Source organism: Spea bombifrons, chromosome 4 (assembly GCF_027358695.1).
Source record: "Spea bombifrons isolate aSpeBom1 chromosome 4, aSpeBom1.2.pri, whole genome shotgun sequence".
Lineage (NCBI taxonomy): Eukaryota > Metazoa > Chordata > Amphibia > Anura > Pelobatidae > Spea > Spea bombifrons.
This window is the reverse complement of record NC_071090.1, coordinates 80,115,535-80,134,473: the sequence shown is the minus strand read 5'-3', so window position 1 is coordinate 80,134,473 and position 18,939 is coordinate 80,115,535. Positions and strand designations below refer to the sequence as shown.

The window sequence follows — 18,939 nt, the reverse complement described above, 5'->3', positions numbered from 1 at the left end:
AACTTAAACAAAAACACATTAAAGAAAGACATTCAAAGTTACATTCAAAATTCAAGGCAGGCAGGTGAAAAAACAGTGGAGTGACAAAGCTGATCCCCTGAGTATGGTACAAAATTAATCAGCTGTGTCATCCAAAGCCAACATTCCCATAACCCCCTTTACAAGAAAAGAAAGAATAAGAAATTAAAGAACATTAAATAACATTAAACAGAGGTGGTCTTCAGCTCCTGCTACATTACAACTCTCATCCAGGTCAACTTCCAGGGGTTGGTGTTAAAGAGATTGTAGTGAAGCAGAAACTAAAGATTCTTTTATAGCTTCTAAAGACTAGAATATAAAGTCTTTTAGGGCAACTATTTTCTGCCAACATAACACATTTGCTATCCAAAGAAAGTTGAAACATATGATGTAAAATAAACTAAAGATGCAGATACACAATGCCACATCATTTGCTAGGGAACTGTGATAGTGTTATGACATGGACCCTGGGATATCTCAAAAGTAAATATAGAGGCCCTTATTATATTGATTATTCTGTATTTAATCATCTCAGTTGATACCAAACATTAAAAGAGCTAATCATGTAGCATCAATTAGACCAAGACATGTTAAGGACTATTACTGCCTTTTACAACTTGAACAGGCGGAAGCAGCTATTCCAATAGTTTTCTGTCCAAACTTTGGTCTAGCTACCAATTGTGCCAAGCACTTGTCTAGTGGGGTTCATTATTTGCATCATCGCCGAGTGATGTATTCTGGCCTAGGCCAACTAGCCCTTGGGTGGTGGGTCTAGAGGGTGGTAGCCCCCCAGCTGCAAATCCAGTACAAGGTCGCCCTACACTACGCTGATGCTCAATGGGCCAGTCAGAAGGAGATCCTCTATCTCCCACCTGTCCCATTTACACCATAGTGAGCATTACAAGACGCTTCCCGCAGTGAGGAGATAGGGCCCAGAGGGGGCCACTGGTAAACACCTCACTGCCTTTACTCTGTCCTTTACTAGCAACAGTCTAAAAAATGTCCGGTTCAATGGAAATGTTTCCGGTTCAGTACGTATTAAAATATCTGTACAATTATCTGTTTAACCGAAATGAGTATTTGTTTTAATGTTGTGGTTATCTCGAAACCAGTTCTGAGAAAACACTTTTCTGTACTCAAAGTGGTATGGGGAATCAATTTAAGTACCGTAACATTGATCCCACAAGGGCCTTTTAACTGAAAATAATTAAATGACTGCTACACATGATTGATGACACTTAACTTTTCAACAAGTATGAAATATAAAGAGACAGATGGCTGTTTAACAAGAGTGAAGTATACAATTTTAGACATAACTGCACTGCAATTATTTGCGTTATTCATGTTATCGGTCTTAACCCTATAGCCATTTTTACTCTGATATACAATAGTAATGAAACGCCATAGGTAAGCTACATATTTTGGATACAATGCTTGAGAAAAGAAATCTATCATATTATTTATCCAGCTATAAAAATATATTGCGAAATACATGTTTTGATTCTTATAACTCACTTTACACTAATTGCTGCTTAATCAATATTGTAAGATGCTCTGACAGTAAGTATGATTGATCAAAAGCAAGGTCTTATTCAGGTTGTGTAAGTAATTGGTTCAACTTCTGAATACTTCTAAATGTAAAATACATCAAAGAATGGATTGAAGAAATGGTGATCTCTACTTTAATTTAAAAGGCAGCTACATATAGAATCCCCTGTAATAACAGACAGAAAAATAATGAATTTCAGTGCTAGTTAAAATGCCCTAGAGTGGTAGGATCACCGGATTCCTCCTTGGAATGTTTAAAAATGTAAAAGATCTTCAAGAACATAAATATATATTTTAAAGGGGGAATTACATCTGATACATAATACGTTTTCAGGACCTCAGATGTCTGTTCTTCAGATGCAATCGTTGATTCAATCTAAGGAAACCTCTGTGGCCCAAAAAGCTTATGTGACTACTCTTTTCCCTATGTTGGCACAAAATAAGGTGTCAGCTTTGCCTAAAGACTGTCTGTAACCATTGATTTCAGGGTATTCTGTAGTAATAAAGACACTTAAGGTTTATTTAATAATGTGAATATTAACCTTTCTGTGCTTGACAGTTTATGCCAGGTACTTATTTTTATTAGTGTAGCGGCTACTACAATAGTTTAAGAAAATAGTCCGTAGCTAAAATAGGGACAGCAAAAATTCAGTTAAAAAAAGGGTGATAGTGCTATATAAAGATCTTTTTCTGGCAAGAAGAAATGATTGAAGGGGAAACGTCTCAGGAAAGTAAAGCAGTAGTAGAAATAACGGTGCGCATTAACTATATATTTACATATATCAAGCATTTACACATTCTTCAAAAAACAAAGAATACCAAACAGCTTTATAACAATTTTTAATGGCCACTTCTCAAGAGCTGAAAGGGGACGCAAACGTGATGTGGCTTTCATGGGGTTTGTGTTTTAGTGGGGGTTTACTGGTTCACTACATTCAGAGCAGATGACTTGCCCTGGCCAAAGCGTGGCTCGAATGAAGACAGAAAAATCGTGTGGACTAGAACGCTTTGGCTACGGGGCCAGAGCTCTGTCCTTAAAGGGAAATTATAGCTAGCAAACAAGGTTTTACTATATGAGCATGCTGTACTACAGAAATACTATATCTTGACAACATGTAATATCTCTGAATTTGCATACGCTACTAACATGTGGCTACAATTTCACTTTCAGTGTTCTTTAAAGGACAGGAAAAGTTCCTGCTTGAAGTGAAAGGGTACAATTAAAACTTTCCCCAGCCTATTGAGAACCCATAGTAAAATTTTAAATATCCTACAGTAATCGAATACACAAACTTTTATGTATACATTTGTGAATGACACAGTTTTGTCCTATATATATATATATATATATATATATATATATATATATATATATATATATATATATATATATATATATATATACACATACATACATACACATATATATACACACACACATACACGGTATATATATTTCTATATACGGTATATATATATATATAGAGCTATAATTATCCAACCCCTGTACAACCAGATGAGATATTTGTTTAGGCAGGTGCTAAATTAGTTCCAGAGCATTCTCTGAAAAGAAGTATTACATTTAGCCCAAATATCTGAGAAACAAATAATAAAGTATATTAAACTTTACAATTCTAATATGCCAGGGCAACCTTAAATATCTTTGGTATTCACTGTTAGCTAATACAAAGTGTAAGAGTCACTTAAGTGGATTCACAGCATGCGGAGCACACAAAGCAATGTGAGAAAAGCAATTATAGTACGCTGTAAAAAGAAGTTGGTGACAAGACCTCCAGGAGTTCGTAGGCAGTAGAAAACAAGACTCATCAGTAACAGAGGACACTTTGGCAAAAGGTTCATAGCTACTGTAAATATTATTTGGAGGTATAGCACCTTCCACAACAAGATATAAAAATGACTTCTCCTTAGTGTTTCTTGTAACCATGTAATATGAGGCATTGGGTGGAGGGGGTAACCTGAGTCATTTCTGCTGCCGGAAGGGCCAAGAGTCCCTTTATAATGCTCAGTAAATGTATCATTTTTAACTCTCACCACAATGTTACATGATACAGATCATCCAACATGCTATGTTTCTAAATAGTGGACAATACAACTGCTAACAACAGGAATGCATCATCAATGATGTTGTTCCTGCCTTTGTGAGCATTTGATACAAGTTGTACTGCACATGACTTGGAATCCAATTAACATGACTACAGGAAAGGCTAGCACGATAGGCGGTTAAAGTATGGATGCTCTGGCATTTTAATTACTTACAAAGAAAATCTTGGTCATCAAATGATGACCATTACGTATATGTCATAAAAATGGAAAAAGAAACCTAATCTAAAGCGATGGCAATCCCACCCACTAAGGGTCACTTTCCGTAAACTAAGTATTTTTATAGACAAGACCTAAAAATAAATCTTTGGTTATTTTCTTCCTCCCTCAACATATAGAGCAATTTGTTCAAAAATACATAATCTAATACTGTTTTTAAGAGCTACAAACTTTACACTACAATTGTCACTTGGAAGTTTTTGAAACAAGACTAATTAGATCAAAAAGGTAGTTTAAAATGCAAACTTACTGCACGATTACAACCAATTATGTTTGGTTATCTAATATGCAAAACAAAAACGTTTATACGTCAATTTTTACATCTTTTTTTTACAAAAAATAGTATATTCCTTACAATTGTAAAGAACAATCTTTGGTACGACGTAAATTCGATTTTAAAGACTGCATTGGTGATATAAGAATATGGGTAATTAGCTGACCTACAATACTGTATCGTTTTAAGCTTTCAAAACCAAAACCGTACATGATACCCTGTTGAATACGGCCCATTGTTTTATGGGTTACATACAATATTAAGCACTGTTCCCTGAGTCCAGGAAATAAAAGACATACATAATATCATAAAGAGGTAGTATAAATCAGGAATTGTAAAGGCAACATTACAGTAAACAGTTTTCCCGAAGCTCTGTCCCATAATGAGACTACGGTTTGGTTAAACAATTCTGCTGATGGGATTAACACTTGGCTCTTAGTGTGATGTTCACTCTCCATTCATTGCCCCTGAGGTGTATTTGACAAAAAATGCCATTCTCATTAATACAAAAATTCATTAATCTCATTAATACAGAAATACCATGTTTTTTAAAAATTCCGATGAATGAATTAAAGCTAAAGAGAATCTATCTGGGATAAGGACCTTAATCTCTTCAGTACTTTCTCCTAACGTGGGCACCACACTATTTCAAACCAGGCTTGATGGGCTGGCACAGTCACTCAAAATAAAAATAAAAACCAGCCTACCCCTTAAGGACAATGGGCGGTCCCTAAACCCATTGAAAACAATGCATTTTCAGCCCGTACATGTACGGGCTTTGTCATTAAGGGGTTAAACTACCAGACATTGTCACTAAAGAGGGGTTATTTTCATTTAAGACCAGACAACCCTTGAATACAACATATATATAGATATGAGTATGTTCCATTTCCCTAGAGTTTTAAGGCATTTTCTTGTACTCCTGAGTAACACCACAAACACTATGAAATAAGGCAGTTCCGTGTTACCGAGATTGAAGAAGGCACGGTCATTACAATATAAGCATTTAGCCCGCAGTAATTAATAACTAAGTGTTCATGCTGCACTTAGGCTGAAGCAAACCGTATATTGCTCCGATATGGTATGCACGATGATGACTACTTATGAGCACAGATTGATTAGATATCTATTCATAGGAAAATTGGTTCATTTAACAGCTTCACACCATCTATATCCAATGGTAACTGATGTTTTTAAATGGAAATTAAAAGCAGAGTATATACACTAACAGTATTTTGTGTATCACAAGTAATATATCTTAATGCTCAGGTAGTTTATAACTGTGAAATGATATAGTGTTTTGTAACACATGCCTACGTATGCATTAATATTATGTTGCTCGCTTTATGCCAGCTGCATTGTTTGTGTGTTTTTTTTTTAGTTTTTTGTTTTTTAAGGAAACAGGGCTTGAGAAAACTGGTCATCTTGCCTTTACAACTCCTTTGGTAAAACATTCATAATACATATAGCATATAAAACAAAGTAAAAAAAAAACATATAGGAAGTATTTCTGGTGGAGGGAAAGGAGACAAACAAACAGAAATACAGGTAAAGCAGCAAAACTGAGTTCATCATCTGACCAGCCGAGGTAGACATTTATCAAGGGGACTGGTGGATGTCAATTTGAAACAAAGACAAATGGCGTAAAACAGTAGAGTTTCTAATCCACTCGCTCTCGAGCACGCCAACCATCAAGGCGAATGGATTTACTTAAGAGTACATTCAGCTGACAAAGTGAGATAAATCGGTAGGAGAAACCAGACTCCACAATCATTTGTTTTTTGGCTCCGCTCATTGTCCTTCGAACAGATCTCAACGCCTGGTATATCTGGCAAAAAATGGAATGGTTCCTTGAAATGGTTAGGTGGAAAAGCATCTGATTAGCTGAGGTAGAAGAGGTTTCCACAGCTTACAAACGCTGGATGGTTATCACTGATTGCTTAAAGCAGAGTTAGTCCCAGAGTGGTGGCTAGTGAATGAATCGGGTAAAGGTGGTGTGGTACTTATAACCGAGTATGGGTGAATGTCATCGTTGGACCCATGAGAAAAACGCCCTGAATCACTGGTTTCATGACTTTCCTCACTGTTACCAGAATGTTCTGTATCGGCTGCAATGCTCCTCCTCATTTGAAATGTGCCAGGACAACCTGGAGATGCAGGATAAATGTCTTCGCATATTACAATAGTGGTACCAGGGTGATATAGAGAGGAGGCTTTCACAATTCTTCTTTTAGGCTGCAGAGAAAACACAAGACCATGATCTACCAAGTAGTTAAATAGGCCGCTCATGTTGGGTATAGACTAGTAGAGTTACCTGTTCATGGTCTTTCTTCCTGCCCAGAAAAAACATCCACTTTTTCCTTGAATTGTTCTTCACCACTGGTCCATGACCGTTTATGATGAGATCAGTGCCGCCCTAAAATAAACAATTGAGTACAAATATTATTTTTATGTTATTTTGATAAAACAAAAAAATGCTTCAGAAAATCACTGGAGTAGAAGCAACAGGTACCCATAAATATATAATATTGTATTTTAATGTTTTTTTTAATCAAAAAAAGAAACTCATGTTACAAAGTTATTTAATGAAAACTTTGTACTGTACTACTCCCACATTCTCTTGGATTATAAGAGTTTTAGTAAAAAAGATATCAAGGACCACAATTTAAATGACAAGATCAGATTTTCTTATTGCTGGATGACCTCATATGCTTATTAAATATTTGTTGATACTGAAACGTCATTGACTAATTCATAGTCATCCCCCATGCATTACTGAAAACGAGCAAGGGCCATGAAAATCTCAACCTTAGCATCTATGAAGTGGTTTGATTCCATGGTCGACATTGATGCATTGGTGTTTTCCTCTGACTGGTTCGTGGTCTTCCTCTCTTGACTCTCATCTGCCATTAACACCGCCGCATGAGGGAGTAGCTCGGTTCCTTGCTGGGCAATCTTTGCAATCGATGCTTTCCTGTACATTGCAAGCAAAAGAATAGTGATTTGTCAAAAAAAAAAAATATACAACAAAACAGATGTTCGTCCTTTCACAGCACAAAAAGGGTCTTTGAAGGGTGGAAAGTAAACACTTTATTAAATCAAATAGAAGTAGCAGTTGCATAAAAATGTTGTTGCATGGCAGGTTACATTGCATTTAAGGAAATATTTTTAAAGCAGAGAGATATATTAATATAATAATCTGAATCAATGGTAGGAAGGAATTTGGTTTTGGAGGAAATCTCTATCTGCAGACTAAAATACTTTGTAGCCAAATACTCACCTAGCTTTGCCTCGGTAAATCAATATCAAAATGCAAATGAGAATGCAGGTCAGCGCAATGCACACACCAACAACAATGCCTGTCATGGATTTCTGGTCCAAGTGGTAATAATCTGAATAATCTGTATATTAACAACATAAAAACACAGAACATTTAATTCCGCTAGATGATCATTACTGTAACTGCAAATACATATCTTAAAAATCAAAGAAGCAAACATTTGTACTAATAAGGTGTATTAAAGGTGCCGATCCACATAAACTGCCTTTTTTGTGACTACAGTAATATAACTAGGCAGCATTATAAACACCATTCCCATTACTGCTGGATGTCCATTTATTGCCCTTTTAAAAGACCACGATTACCTTGCTCCACAAAAACAGGTGCTGACGATCTCAAAAAGGCCTGTTAATAGGTCCTATGTTTTTATGCGATTATAGCTTAATTAATGGATGTGATTAGTTTAGAGATGCCATTTTTGATTTTGTCTATCTGGAATAGTAGAAGTAAACTAAACCCCCAAATGTTTATTTTTCAAGGTTAAAACAAGAGTTTACCAATAACTAACTCATTTAAGCCTTTGTGAGATATAGAGCTTTGTGTCAAAACACTTTAATCACTTCTGCGGCAATGAATGAGTGAATAGTGAAAATATAATAAAATCTGAAAATACTTCACAATTTCCACAATAAATTATTAGAAAACTGCCAGCATGTGCTTATTTTAGGAACATTTTAAAAATAGGTTACGAACTCGAAGCATATTTATTTGTCTACTGCAGACACATTCGCCTTTAAAATAAGATAAAAAATATACCCTGTTGACAAATAAAGTATACAGTGTGTGTGTGTGTGTGTGTGTGTGTGTGTGTGTGTGTGTGTGTGTGTGTGTGTGTGTGTGTGTGTGTGTGTGTGTGTGTGTGTGTGTGTGTGTGGTATATATTGCCAATGTAGGTTAGAAACTTCCACACTGACCATCGCTTTTTGTAGAATCTAACAAATTCGCCTTTAGGCTCTTCTGCAGGGTCTCCTTGGGCCGCATCATCAGTTCCACAGCATTAGAGAAAGGCCCCTCTCCAACTTCGTTGGCAGCCGATATCTTAAAAAGGTAAATATTTCCAGGCAGAAGATTCTCAAGCAAAGCCATGGTTATTGCTCCTGTAATGCAAGCATTGCTAGTTAATTCAGCCTTCCCGGCAAACACAGTGATAAAATCATTAAGCAAAATTAAGCATATTTTGCATTACATGCTTTTACTGAGATGACAGACCTGTCAGGCTAACTGAAAACGGTCATACAACCCAATTTTAACTGATGAGTTCATATCAACCTCACAGCTACTCAAAGCATAATAAATACTTCCCTTGTTGGGTCAGGAGAGAGGTTTGCTGGTGGGGGCAAATGTTAGTTATCCATTAATAGGAAAAATTACATGACCATGATAGTAGTAGCTAACAGGCTAGCATGTACTTGTGCAACATGAGAACCTCCGTTTACAATAGCCGGTGTATTTCATGTATACCAATAACATAATAAAGAAAAAAAGTAGGAAACACTTCCTACTGATCACCATGCTACAAATAAATTAGCTTGGCTGTAATTTAATGGAAGGAGTCAATACCCACTACTTAAAGTCGTTCTAAATGTAAGTTAACCCTACTTCTACTACATTGCTCCAAAGGTTGGACATGTTCTTATTGCAGCTACAAGATTTAGGGACTCAACTAAAGAGATCTAATCACCACGGAAACAGTGTGCATCAAAGAAAAAATACTATGACAAAAAGAAATACTGCAACTAATGATAACCAAATGGGAAGGAACTAATATTCATCTTATGATGTGTTTGCCAAGTAAAAAGCCTTTTACCAGCAGCTGTGCCTTGTCCCTTTTGACACAAGCTTTACTAGAATGTGGCCTTATGTTATAAAGCTGTCATAGTCCTGGATACTTCACAGACTTTCAGGCTATAAAACACTGAACAAAAAGCAGGCAGGTAGACTGCAAGTCTGATTGACTTCCAATGAAGCAGGATCTAAGTCTAAGCATGCATAAACTTTGACTTTTAAATTGAGACAGACCCACACATACATGCATGCATGATGAAGGCTCCAGAGCTTTTTAATTAGCAAGAGCCCATAAATTCATTAATACAACCACATGTTAATTAGAATCCACAGTAATCATTTTAAGGAAAGTGATAGGAGATCAAAGAACAGAGAAGTAACACAATAATAAATAATTATTAATTGGGCTCTAGAGTCTATGACAAGGGATGGGCTTCTTTTGGAAGTCCAGGATTAATAGCAGTAACGAGAAGAAGACCAACATCGTATTCCTTAACCCACACATTACATTAATTGTAGATGTCTCCAAAACCTGTAAGTCTTCTCTTATATGGCAAACATTATGCTAAGTTTAACATATTGATTTTTCATATTGCTATATATTTAGGGCTGAGCTAAAATAGAAGGAAATGAAAACAATTTAAAAAGTGTCTGATGTCATTTTTCAGAGAAGCTGGACTTATTTTGTTAATGTGTGCTCTTTTTTACCCAAAGCAGTAGGGTTGTATAACGATTTATATCCATGCACATTACACAGAAGATGCACACAGAAAAACCTGTTATTTATTAAAGAGTCTGTCTGAAATTAACAAGTGCTATGCGTTAACTTTATATCAAAATATTGAAGGCTAAGATAGATATATATGCACCATGCATACTATCTAGGACAAATAAATCAACATAGAAAAAAAGGAGCCCAACATATTCACACAAACACACGTTAGGAACACATGACAATGTACCTTCTACATGCATTATCTGCCATTCTCCACCAAGCCAGGCTTTTCTGGATGCATACAGGATAGTGTAACGTGTCACGGCAGAATCCATATCTTCAGGGGGCTTCCAAGAGACCAAAGCTGTATTCTCCTCAATCAAAGTCACCTTGACTCCCACTGGGGGTCTGGTTGGTGCTGCATCATCAAAAGCAATAGAACAGTTATACTATAATTAGAACAAGATTGTGGGAATTCTCTCCTTGTAAATCTCTAAATCACATAATTACGAGATGCCCTGTGTTTAAGCCACTTGCAGAGGGCACATTCAAATAAGAGTCTTTGATGGCTTTTATTAGCTTATTAACTTGTCTGCCTACCTGACGCAGCATGAAATAATTGCTTAACCTACAGTATTAAGTGCCAGTGGACTACAAAATAGAGCACCTTACAATCTTACTTACTCACAATCTAACATAAGTGATCTGAACATGCACACAGTCCCCGCTCTTGCTTCATTCAGCTGCTTGTGTAGAGAATGTTTTGTGGGCCCGTTGGGACTATTAGCATTCAGTGGGCTCTAAAAGTCAATGGCTTCGATAATGCTCACCTTCCGGGAGGGTGGAGTGGTAAACCACAGGGCTCCAGGGACTCGACAGCTGGTCCACGTGCAGCCTCACAGCAAATTCATACTTGGTATTTGGTTCAAGATCCTGAACTAAAACATGAGGTTCTAACCTGCAAGGAAGCACAATACGAAGCCTGACCTTTAAAAAGGAACATGTTATGGAAAATCAATGTTTCTGCTATTGTGATTAAGCAAGCCCAATATCCTCAAGCACACATCCAGGGCAGTGTAACCAGCAAGCACAGCTGTACAGTTTTCTTGAATCTCACTAATACAGATGTAGGTCTTGATGTTTACATTGAACTTACTTCCATTAATTATTTAGGGCCAGATTAACACAGAGACTGAAGCTCCAGGCCCATGTATCTTCAATATCATCATCAGCCGACACATACTATGGGACAATATGGAATTATACGTACGTTTGTAGGTAAAGCACTAAGGAAGCATTCTGCAGGCCCACGGGATTGCAGCGGACAGTGTAGTTAATGATCTGGCTGGTGGAGAAAGCTGGACGTCCCCAGTGCAGGTATATGGAAGATGAACTGTTGGCCTTGGCATAGAGATGATGGGGTGGTGAAGGTGGTGGAATCATGTGGTCTGGAACGGCTAGTAGGAAAGAAACAAAATGTATTTTTATTTTTAATATTCATTCTCCAGATTGTAAGCTTCTCTACCTAATGCATCGGTTAGTCTTGGTCTGTCAATTCTAGTCTTGTCATACCCCTTCAATATATGTATTGCTGCGTAAATTGTTGGGGCTATATAAATAAAATAATAATTTTGACAAAAGTTGACTGGTACATCATCAGTCGTTTATAGTGTATGAGTGTGATTGGCGAGATTAAGGGAAAAAAACGCAGTGTATTACAAGCATCTCTAGGATGACTGACTGTGATTACTACTGGATGTTCATTTGTTTTCCATCCACGTTGTGTCTATTGCAAGCATGTTCCCTTTACCCAACAATTTCCAACCCCAGATTACAATGACTTCTAATGAAATTTCATAAAATTACTTACCAACACATACAGGGGTGCTGACTGTTTGGTCTGCTTGATAGCCTTCATCCAAATTGTTGTAGGCTAGTAATCTCACATGGTATTTTCTTCTTGGGTCTACAAGTCATCGAGAGGAAAATTACATTAATTATTACAATACAACCCTTAATTCCAGAGAAGTCTATAAGGGAAGTATACTTCCCCACATAATAAAACAATACTATACTACAATATAGAACAATATTACAATATAATATTTTGTTTAATGTAATAATCATGCAAGGATTAAATGAAAGCTGCCTATAGTTAAATAGCATATACGAAACGGGTCAGATGGCAATGCTGTTCCTAATACACTTGAAGTCATTTTATGAATTCTGCTTGTAAAATAAGAGTTGGAAGACAAACATTAAATTCCTTTATAATTTTGATCAGATAACTGCAGTAAATAATATGCTTGAAGGGTTGAACGAAGGTAACAAATGTGATTTATGATGCTGTCGAGGGGCCTTGAAAATGTTTTACACTTTTGCTGATTAGGGAGTAGCCATGAACAACATTTCTATGGCCCCCAAATGAAGACTAATCTATTACTTAGAGACAGTTTTTGTTCCCTTAATAGTAGCTGCTCATTAATCAAAAATGAAACCACAAAAATCTATAGCAGAGATGTAAATGTTTTTATTTATTAGATGCACGGAAAGCATTTTCTGGCTTCCGGATATTCGATATACTGAAAGCAATGCTACGGATATTCCACAGTGACCATTAAGGATGATTTTTTATCATGCGGTTTCCAGTTGTTTAGGGTCACCTAACAAGCTAGGTTTGTATATGTGCTTTATTAGCCAGCAGTGTTTCAGTGAAATGTATTGATTACTGGCAAACAATGCTCAAGTAAGGCTATTCTTTTAATTCAAAGAGGATATTGCACATGCAGAATACCCAGTATAGACAAACCAACAATACATACACACCAATGTAAGGCTATTCTTAAAAGGGTTTTGTTATATTTAGGACATAAATAAGAGGTCCTACCAATTCTCAATTCTAGCTTTACAAATTAGAATTTGATAACAGATTTCAGCTGTGTATGTCACCTTACCAACTAAATATCTGAATGACACGCCAACAAATATCTCCATCCAGCACTTACTATTAAAAAAGGATGTAGGAGTCAAGACTTGGACCATTTTCCCATAATATGGTTTTACACGTATCACCTGTTGCTGGTTATCCCAGGTCAAGTGTAAGATTCAGAGAAAGGAAAAAAAAATAATGGGGATTCCAATGAAATCCCTGCTTAGTTATTTGACTCCACTCTCTGAATATATAACAGCTAGCTACTGCCTGGCAGCAGCATATAAAATCCATGCGTGTGTAAGACGTGGTTCCTTTTTAAGAAGGTCCTTCAGAAGAACCAGTCTTTGATCGATATGCCTGGGCTAAATGGTTCTTGTACATCTACACTGTTTGGTTAATTGAAGCAGTTCTTAAGGGAATTCAAAACTAAATAAGCTTGTTTCAACAACCACAAAGCCTTTTCTTTAATTATGTTTTTATCCACACCGTGTTTGATTTTTTTTTATTTATAAGAGCAATTTATATGAACCATGCAGTTAGGTAAAAGCAACCCTTAATTATAGTTGGCTGGCTGAATAGATCATCATTACCAGCGGTTTGTGTGAAAGGTCTAGGTCTATCACTGAATCCTCCAGCGTATTTATCATCGCTGGAAAGCTGTAAATGCTTCACTGCTCACTTTTCTGGACTTCACTCTTAAAAAGCAGCTAGTGTCAAATTAAGAATGACAGCCAAAGGTTACTATAGAGAATTCTAAATGCCACATGTTCTTGAAACATTCCCATGGGGCAGACTCCCTCCAACTGGAATAGAAAATGACAGCTAAAATGACACATATTGCAAACTATATTATTCAACATAGCTCAATATGTTTTCTTTTGCTCTACTTGGAATCTTGTTTAATACACTGTAATATTATGCACAGGGGTTAACTAAATAAAACACATTTACATTGACGCTACAAGCTTATTGAAGCCATAACAGAAGCAACCATATTATTCCCTGCGCAGATTCTTTCTTTGGGGTATATAGACTATGCGGTGCTCCTGTGTCACTGCACAAGTACAGCGAGTGGACAACTTTAAGCAGCAGGTGTTAAAATTATAAGACGGGATTATGAACTCTATTAAAAACTATTATTTAAGGTGTTTCAGTGGTACCCTGAAATATGTGTACTGGCTTGTGGGATTCATAAACTGCTCAGTATTCTGCCTACAGCTGGGTGGCAGTGTTTCGCCAGCAGTCAGGGTGGGCCTTTCTCCTAAAGCAGGATTTCCTCGCTATAAACGGCTCATTTACCTCCCATTCCCTGTACTGTTCAAATATTTTAGCTTTTAGGTGTACAGGCAGATCTATAGAATGGGATAGTGTCTCCCAGTCCTACTCTTATGCTGCCTAATGGCAAAAACTTCCCTACAAAACTTTGTTGTGCCATTGTTGTATTTGGTGGCTGTACAGAACTACGATGACCACGACTCGCCTTCTTCTAGAGCCTTGCATAATATATAAAAACCAAAAAGTGTTTCAATAGGCAGTTCTTGATCATTTCCAGTTTTCATCTTGGTTAAAGGCCAGGTGGTTGGAGTTAAAGATGCTAAATATTTCTATAAGTTCTTCAGAAGGATGGTAATTTATTGATACTACACAGACTACCAAAACATACGCGCTCCCTATTTTATAACCATTCAACTTAACAGACTGTAAGCTTGCAAAGGCAGGGCAAAGAGCCTTGTATACCAGTGTGCCTTTCGTATGTTTGTGGTGTTAAAATTTGTATACTGTAAATGTTTAATGTTTGTATATTGTATATTAACATGTTGTATTCTCCCATACTGAAATAGCACTACAGAATCAGCTGGCTCTTTATAAATAAATCTGTACCATAAGCATTGATGGAAATAAACACTTTATATTTCTCTGTAAAAATACAATGCCTAGGGACAAACTGACACAGATTCATAAATAATTATGAAACTCTTCTATAATTCATAGCTTTTCATCACATCAAGGGAGAATTTGTAGGCTACATCTGAACAAGGATCCAGCTCAGCCTATTTTTTCTCATAATGTTGCATATCGATAAAGATTTGTCTGCACGGATGCCTTCATCTGGTCATCTTACTAAACTAAAAGTAAATAGATGATGGTGCGAATTAAGTATCCTCCGAGCCATATTCATCCTTGTGCAAGCTAAGCAAGGGATGAATTTGTGATATTACACCTCCGCGTGTTCAATAAGGCTAATATTCAGCCTGCGGCTTAAAAAGTATTGGTCATGTTATGAAGTGTTCTTTAGACCTGTTAAAACGAAGAGAATAGGGTCACTGAACTTCTTCCTGATATGCTGTGAGTATTCAGAGAAGATGCACAGTATTCTTGCGTTTGTCCCTCAGATTAAGTCACTGATCAAAATATTGACCGCATCAAAATGCTTCTCAAGGAAACGCTTTGAAGGCAACAATATACAATGCAATCAATAGGACTTTATGCGATCCATTTTACTCTACCACCATACTGAGTTGTGGTATATATTGGCGCTTAATTATAATAATTTTATTATGATATTATTTACCAGCAAGTGAATTTGTGTTTATTTCATGTAAAATTGCTGTATTTACAGATTTTACATTTCTCAATGGAAAATAAATAGAGGTATCATTTCTATGTGAATAATCATCTAGGAAAGAATAGTTGAAAGGCTGAACTGAGGTGTAAAGGTTCAACGTATGGTGTGGCCAAATGTACATTTTTTACGAGTTCTTTTGTGATCCGGGTTTTGTACAACCTACTGCCCTATTGTTCAGCGAGAGTCCGGCTGGAGAGCTTCATTGGTCCTGATTTCTAGGGTGAGTGCACTGCCCTTAAGACCATCCCCTAAACACAATGAAACCCACATCATTATTCAGCCATGGGGCTAAGCAATGTAGACCAAAGTGACATTTGGGTCAAGACCTTTGCCATAAAATCTGGGGTTGACCAAAGTGTGCTTGAAGCAATTGATGTGAAGGGGAATCTACATGGGGGGAAGGGTGGGAAAAATGGAAACATGGGATGGGGGAGAGCTGTCCCCGAAATGTAAATGATAACACAGCCAGAGATACACAGCTGTAGCATGGCAATAGCTGACACATTCAATTACAGAGAAAACCAAAAGATTACATTTAAAATGACAAATGTGCAATTTACCATTTTTCCATTGCTGGCTGGTTTTCATAGAAAGTTACCAATGTTGCCATCTGTCCGGTATTCTCACCAGATTTCCACTTATTCCACAAATAAGTAATTTTCACCACAATAACATACGTATCTTTTCAGGGTTGCAAAATTATATTATAATTATATACATACAATATATATATTAGGGCCTCAGAACAGTTTACACATTTTCACAGAAATTCACTAGTCAAAGAGCTTTTATCAGCAGCCTAACTAATAACAGAAAGGTTGAAATAAATTGATCTAAGCATTTATATGCGAAAATAATTATTTATGATCTGCACACCACAAAGCTCCAACCCGGCTGCTTATGTGCACTTTAATGAAAATCACAACGTACACAATCATGAAAAAGCGTCTATACACGTCATTGTCGGCAAAGCGAGAGCCCCCAGCTTTCTCAAGGGTCAGATCAATGGTATTTATGGCCACTTTATAAATGATACATATATTTTTATACAGAGTATTGCACCATTTTATTGTATATTATTATATTGTCATATACTTTTCTCTTTAATACATGAGTTTCACGATTTTACGGATTGATTTCTAACCATTTATACGAGCATAGTGCGGATCAATGATCAAACACCTCTGGTGCCTGACACAGTGAACACGCACATACCAATCAATGTATTTCACTTTCTAACAGCAAGCAAAGGGTGTGGACATCTGGGCCACGTAATAATACGCTGCAGATGCCTCCAACATTAAAAAACACAAAACAAAAACCGCAAAATACAAGGAAATTCATTTTCTTTTCCTAGTCCAGTGATAAAATTTCTCCCAAAATCAATTTGATGCCACCACTTACAAAGAGGTCAAAGGCAGAATAAGGAGCCATCTCCTCCAATCTATGGATTAACCCACAGAGACGCAAAAGGAAAGGGTTCTCACATCCTCTGGCGTTCAATATATATTGCATATTAGAATATATATAATAATAAATAGATAATGCTAAATGATTTCACAGATTATGCTTACATTACACATTTAATCATAATATATAAACACCTAAATAATATTTTGCCTATTTTATGGAAAATGTACAGTAACATTATACTGGTGTAAGAAAGTACTTTTTGGATTTTTTTTTTTATTATTATTATTTACACACGCTCCTTCTGATCTATAGTTTTGCTAACAATTCATTTTCCCACCTCTTAGGAGTGTTTATCTCACACAAGGTTATCTATCCCTCAGGCTACAAAATAATTTTCCTTCCCAAGCTGACTTTTTTTTTTTTGTTAGGATGTCAGGGGGCTCCTAGCACCATTCTCAGTCCCATCTATCACTTTGCTTATCAGACCTTTTATTTCAGACCAGGCAGGTTTCACAAAGGTGGGAAAACATCTGTGCCTTTGTGAACATCCATGTTTGCATGAACCCCTTTCATGGTACAGGTTTATCCAACTGGACATGTAGCATCATGTTTACAATTAGCGACTAATTAAACCTGGCTCTTAATATGACACATACAACGTGAAGATTATGACTAAGGTGTCAAATTATAGACTCTCTGTGTGGTACAAAATAGCCCCAAAGCGGCTAAAGAATGCTAAGAAAATAAATGTGCCTCTTCAAACGTGTCCTCAGGGAAAGGAGGATGGAAGATAAAAACGTATTTAGACATTTTTAGAATCCCAAGATCTGTGGCCTCTGAGTGTGCACTGTTACTCAGAGGTCAGAGTCAGCTAAACCCTTTTTAGGAGTAAGCACTCATGTTAACGCACATGTAGCAAGTTAAATTTTAGTTCCATGTTCCCATTTTGATTAATCAGGAATCTTGCAAGACAAAAAGAGTATGAGATGCTCATCAAGAACAGACAGCCACTTCATAGCCTGCCCCCACTTGGCAGCATCTCAAAAAAACTCCTGCAAGACCCAAAATGCTTGACAAATTGTGAATTTGCCAAGCATAGGGCCAGCCCTGCCATACAGGCAAAACTGAAAAGAAAGCAAGAATGCCTTGGGTGTTGGGCTGGTAACAGGTACTGCCATGTTCTTTCCTACAGAAACAAGAAAATGCATGCAGTAGGAGAGCAAAACAGACGTTTGTCATTTCTTCTAGGTGTCCTTTGGGCCAGAAATGGCCAAGCACTTCATTTACCAGTATCCGCAAGTTGCTTCTGAGTTTTCACTCCAATATGTCAATATGAGTAAGATACATCAAGGTGCATTTGGCTGTGAAGAGTTCTGCTATCTGGCTAATGAAAAAAGCAATGTTATAAGTCTGTGTAGATGTGGAATCGTTTGCATACTTATTTGAGAATGCCACAAATACTTGGACAAACTTGATTTTCGTTGTAAAGCAAACCCCATGGTATTTTAATATTGCTAAAAATGTTGCTCCGGGTATCTGGTCCTTACGTGGTATGTGTTGTATATGAAATCAGACCTTAACAAGCCAGTTCCTGCATGCCTTATTGATAAGAAGACCAAACCTTTCCTTCAAGGGTAAAATATAGCAAATATGCAGTTTCTTGTACATTCCCTTCACATACTTTGATTTCTGTGAAAAACTTAACCCAAAAACATATAACGTGACACTGATATCTTATTACTGGAACCAGTATGATAAAACTTCTTTTCAGGCGATATACCTACTTGCATAAATATCTGCCAGCCTTTGAATTTTATCTATATATTAATAATAAGCAATCTTGGAACAAAGATCTAAAGTGCATAGTAACCACCTTTAAGACCAATGGACAGTCCATGCTTTCCTATGTAGTGTTATCACTTTTTATTCCAATCACAAAACAAGCTCT

General features: G+C 36.7%; 1 protein-coding gene across 1 annotated transcript in view; it reads right to left on the bottom strand.

Moving 5' to 3' along the window:
- Positions 1-5,373: 5,373 nt before the first annotated feature.
- The window catches only part of PRTG (protogenin), a 60,613-nt gene continuing 47,047 nt past the window's right edge, over positions 5,374-18,939 (bottom strand). The window contains exons 12-20 of the mRNA XM_053463641.1: positions 11,891-11,986; positions 11,291-11,477; positions 10,851-10,978; positions 10,268-10,438; positions 8,435-8,617; positions 7,461-7,581; positions 6,989-7,154; positions 6,495-6,596; positions 5,374-6,415 (exon numbers count right to left, since the gene is read on the bottom strand). Of these exons, the coding sequence (XP_053319616.1) occupies positions 6,110-6,415; positions 6,495-6,596; positions 6,989-7,154; positions 7,461-7,581; positions 8,435-8,617; positions 10,268-10,438; positions 10,851-10,978; positions 11,291-11,477; positions 11,891-11,986 (1,460 nt within the window). The 3' untranslated portion in view covers positions 5,374-6,109. The remainder of the gene's footprint in view (positions 6,416-6,494; positions 6,597-6,988; positions 7,155-7,460; positions 7,582-8,434; positions 8,618-10,267; positions 10,439-10,850; positions 10,979-11,290; positions 11,478-11,890; positions 11,987-18,939) is intronic.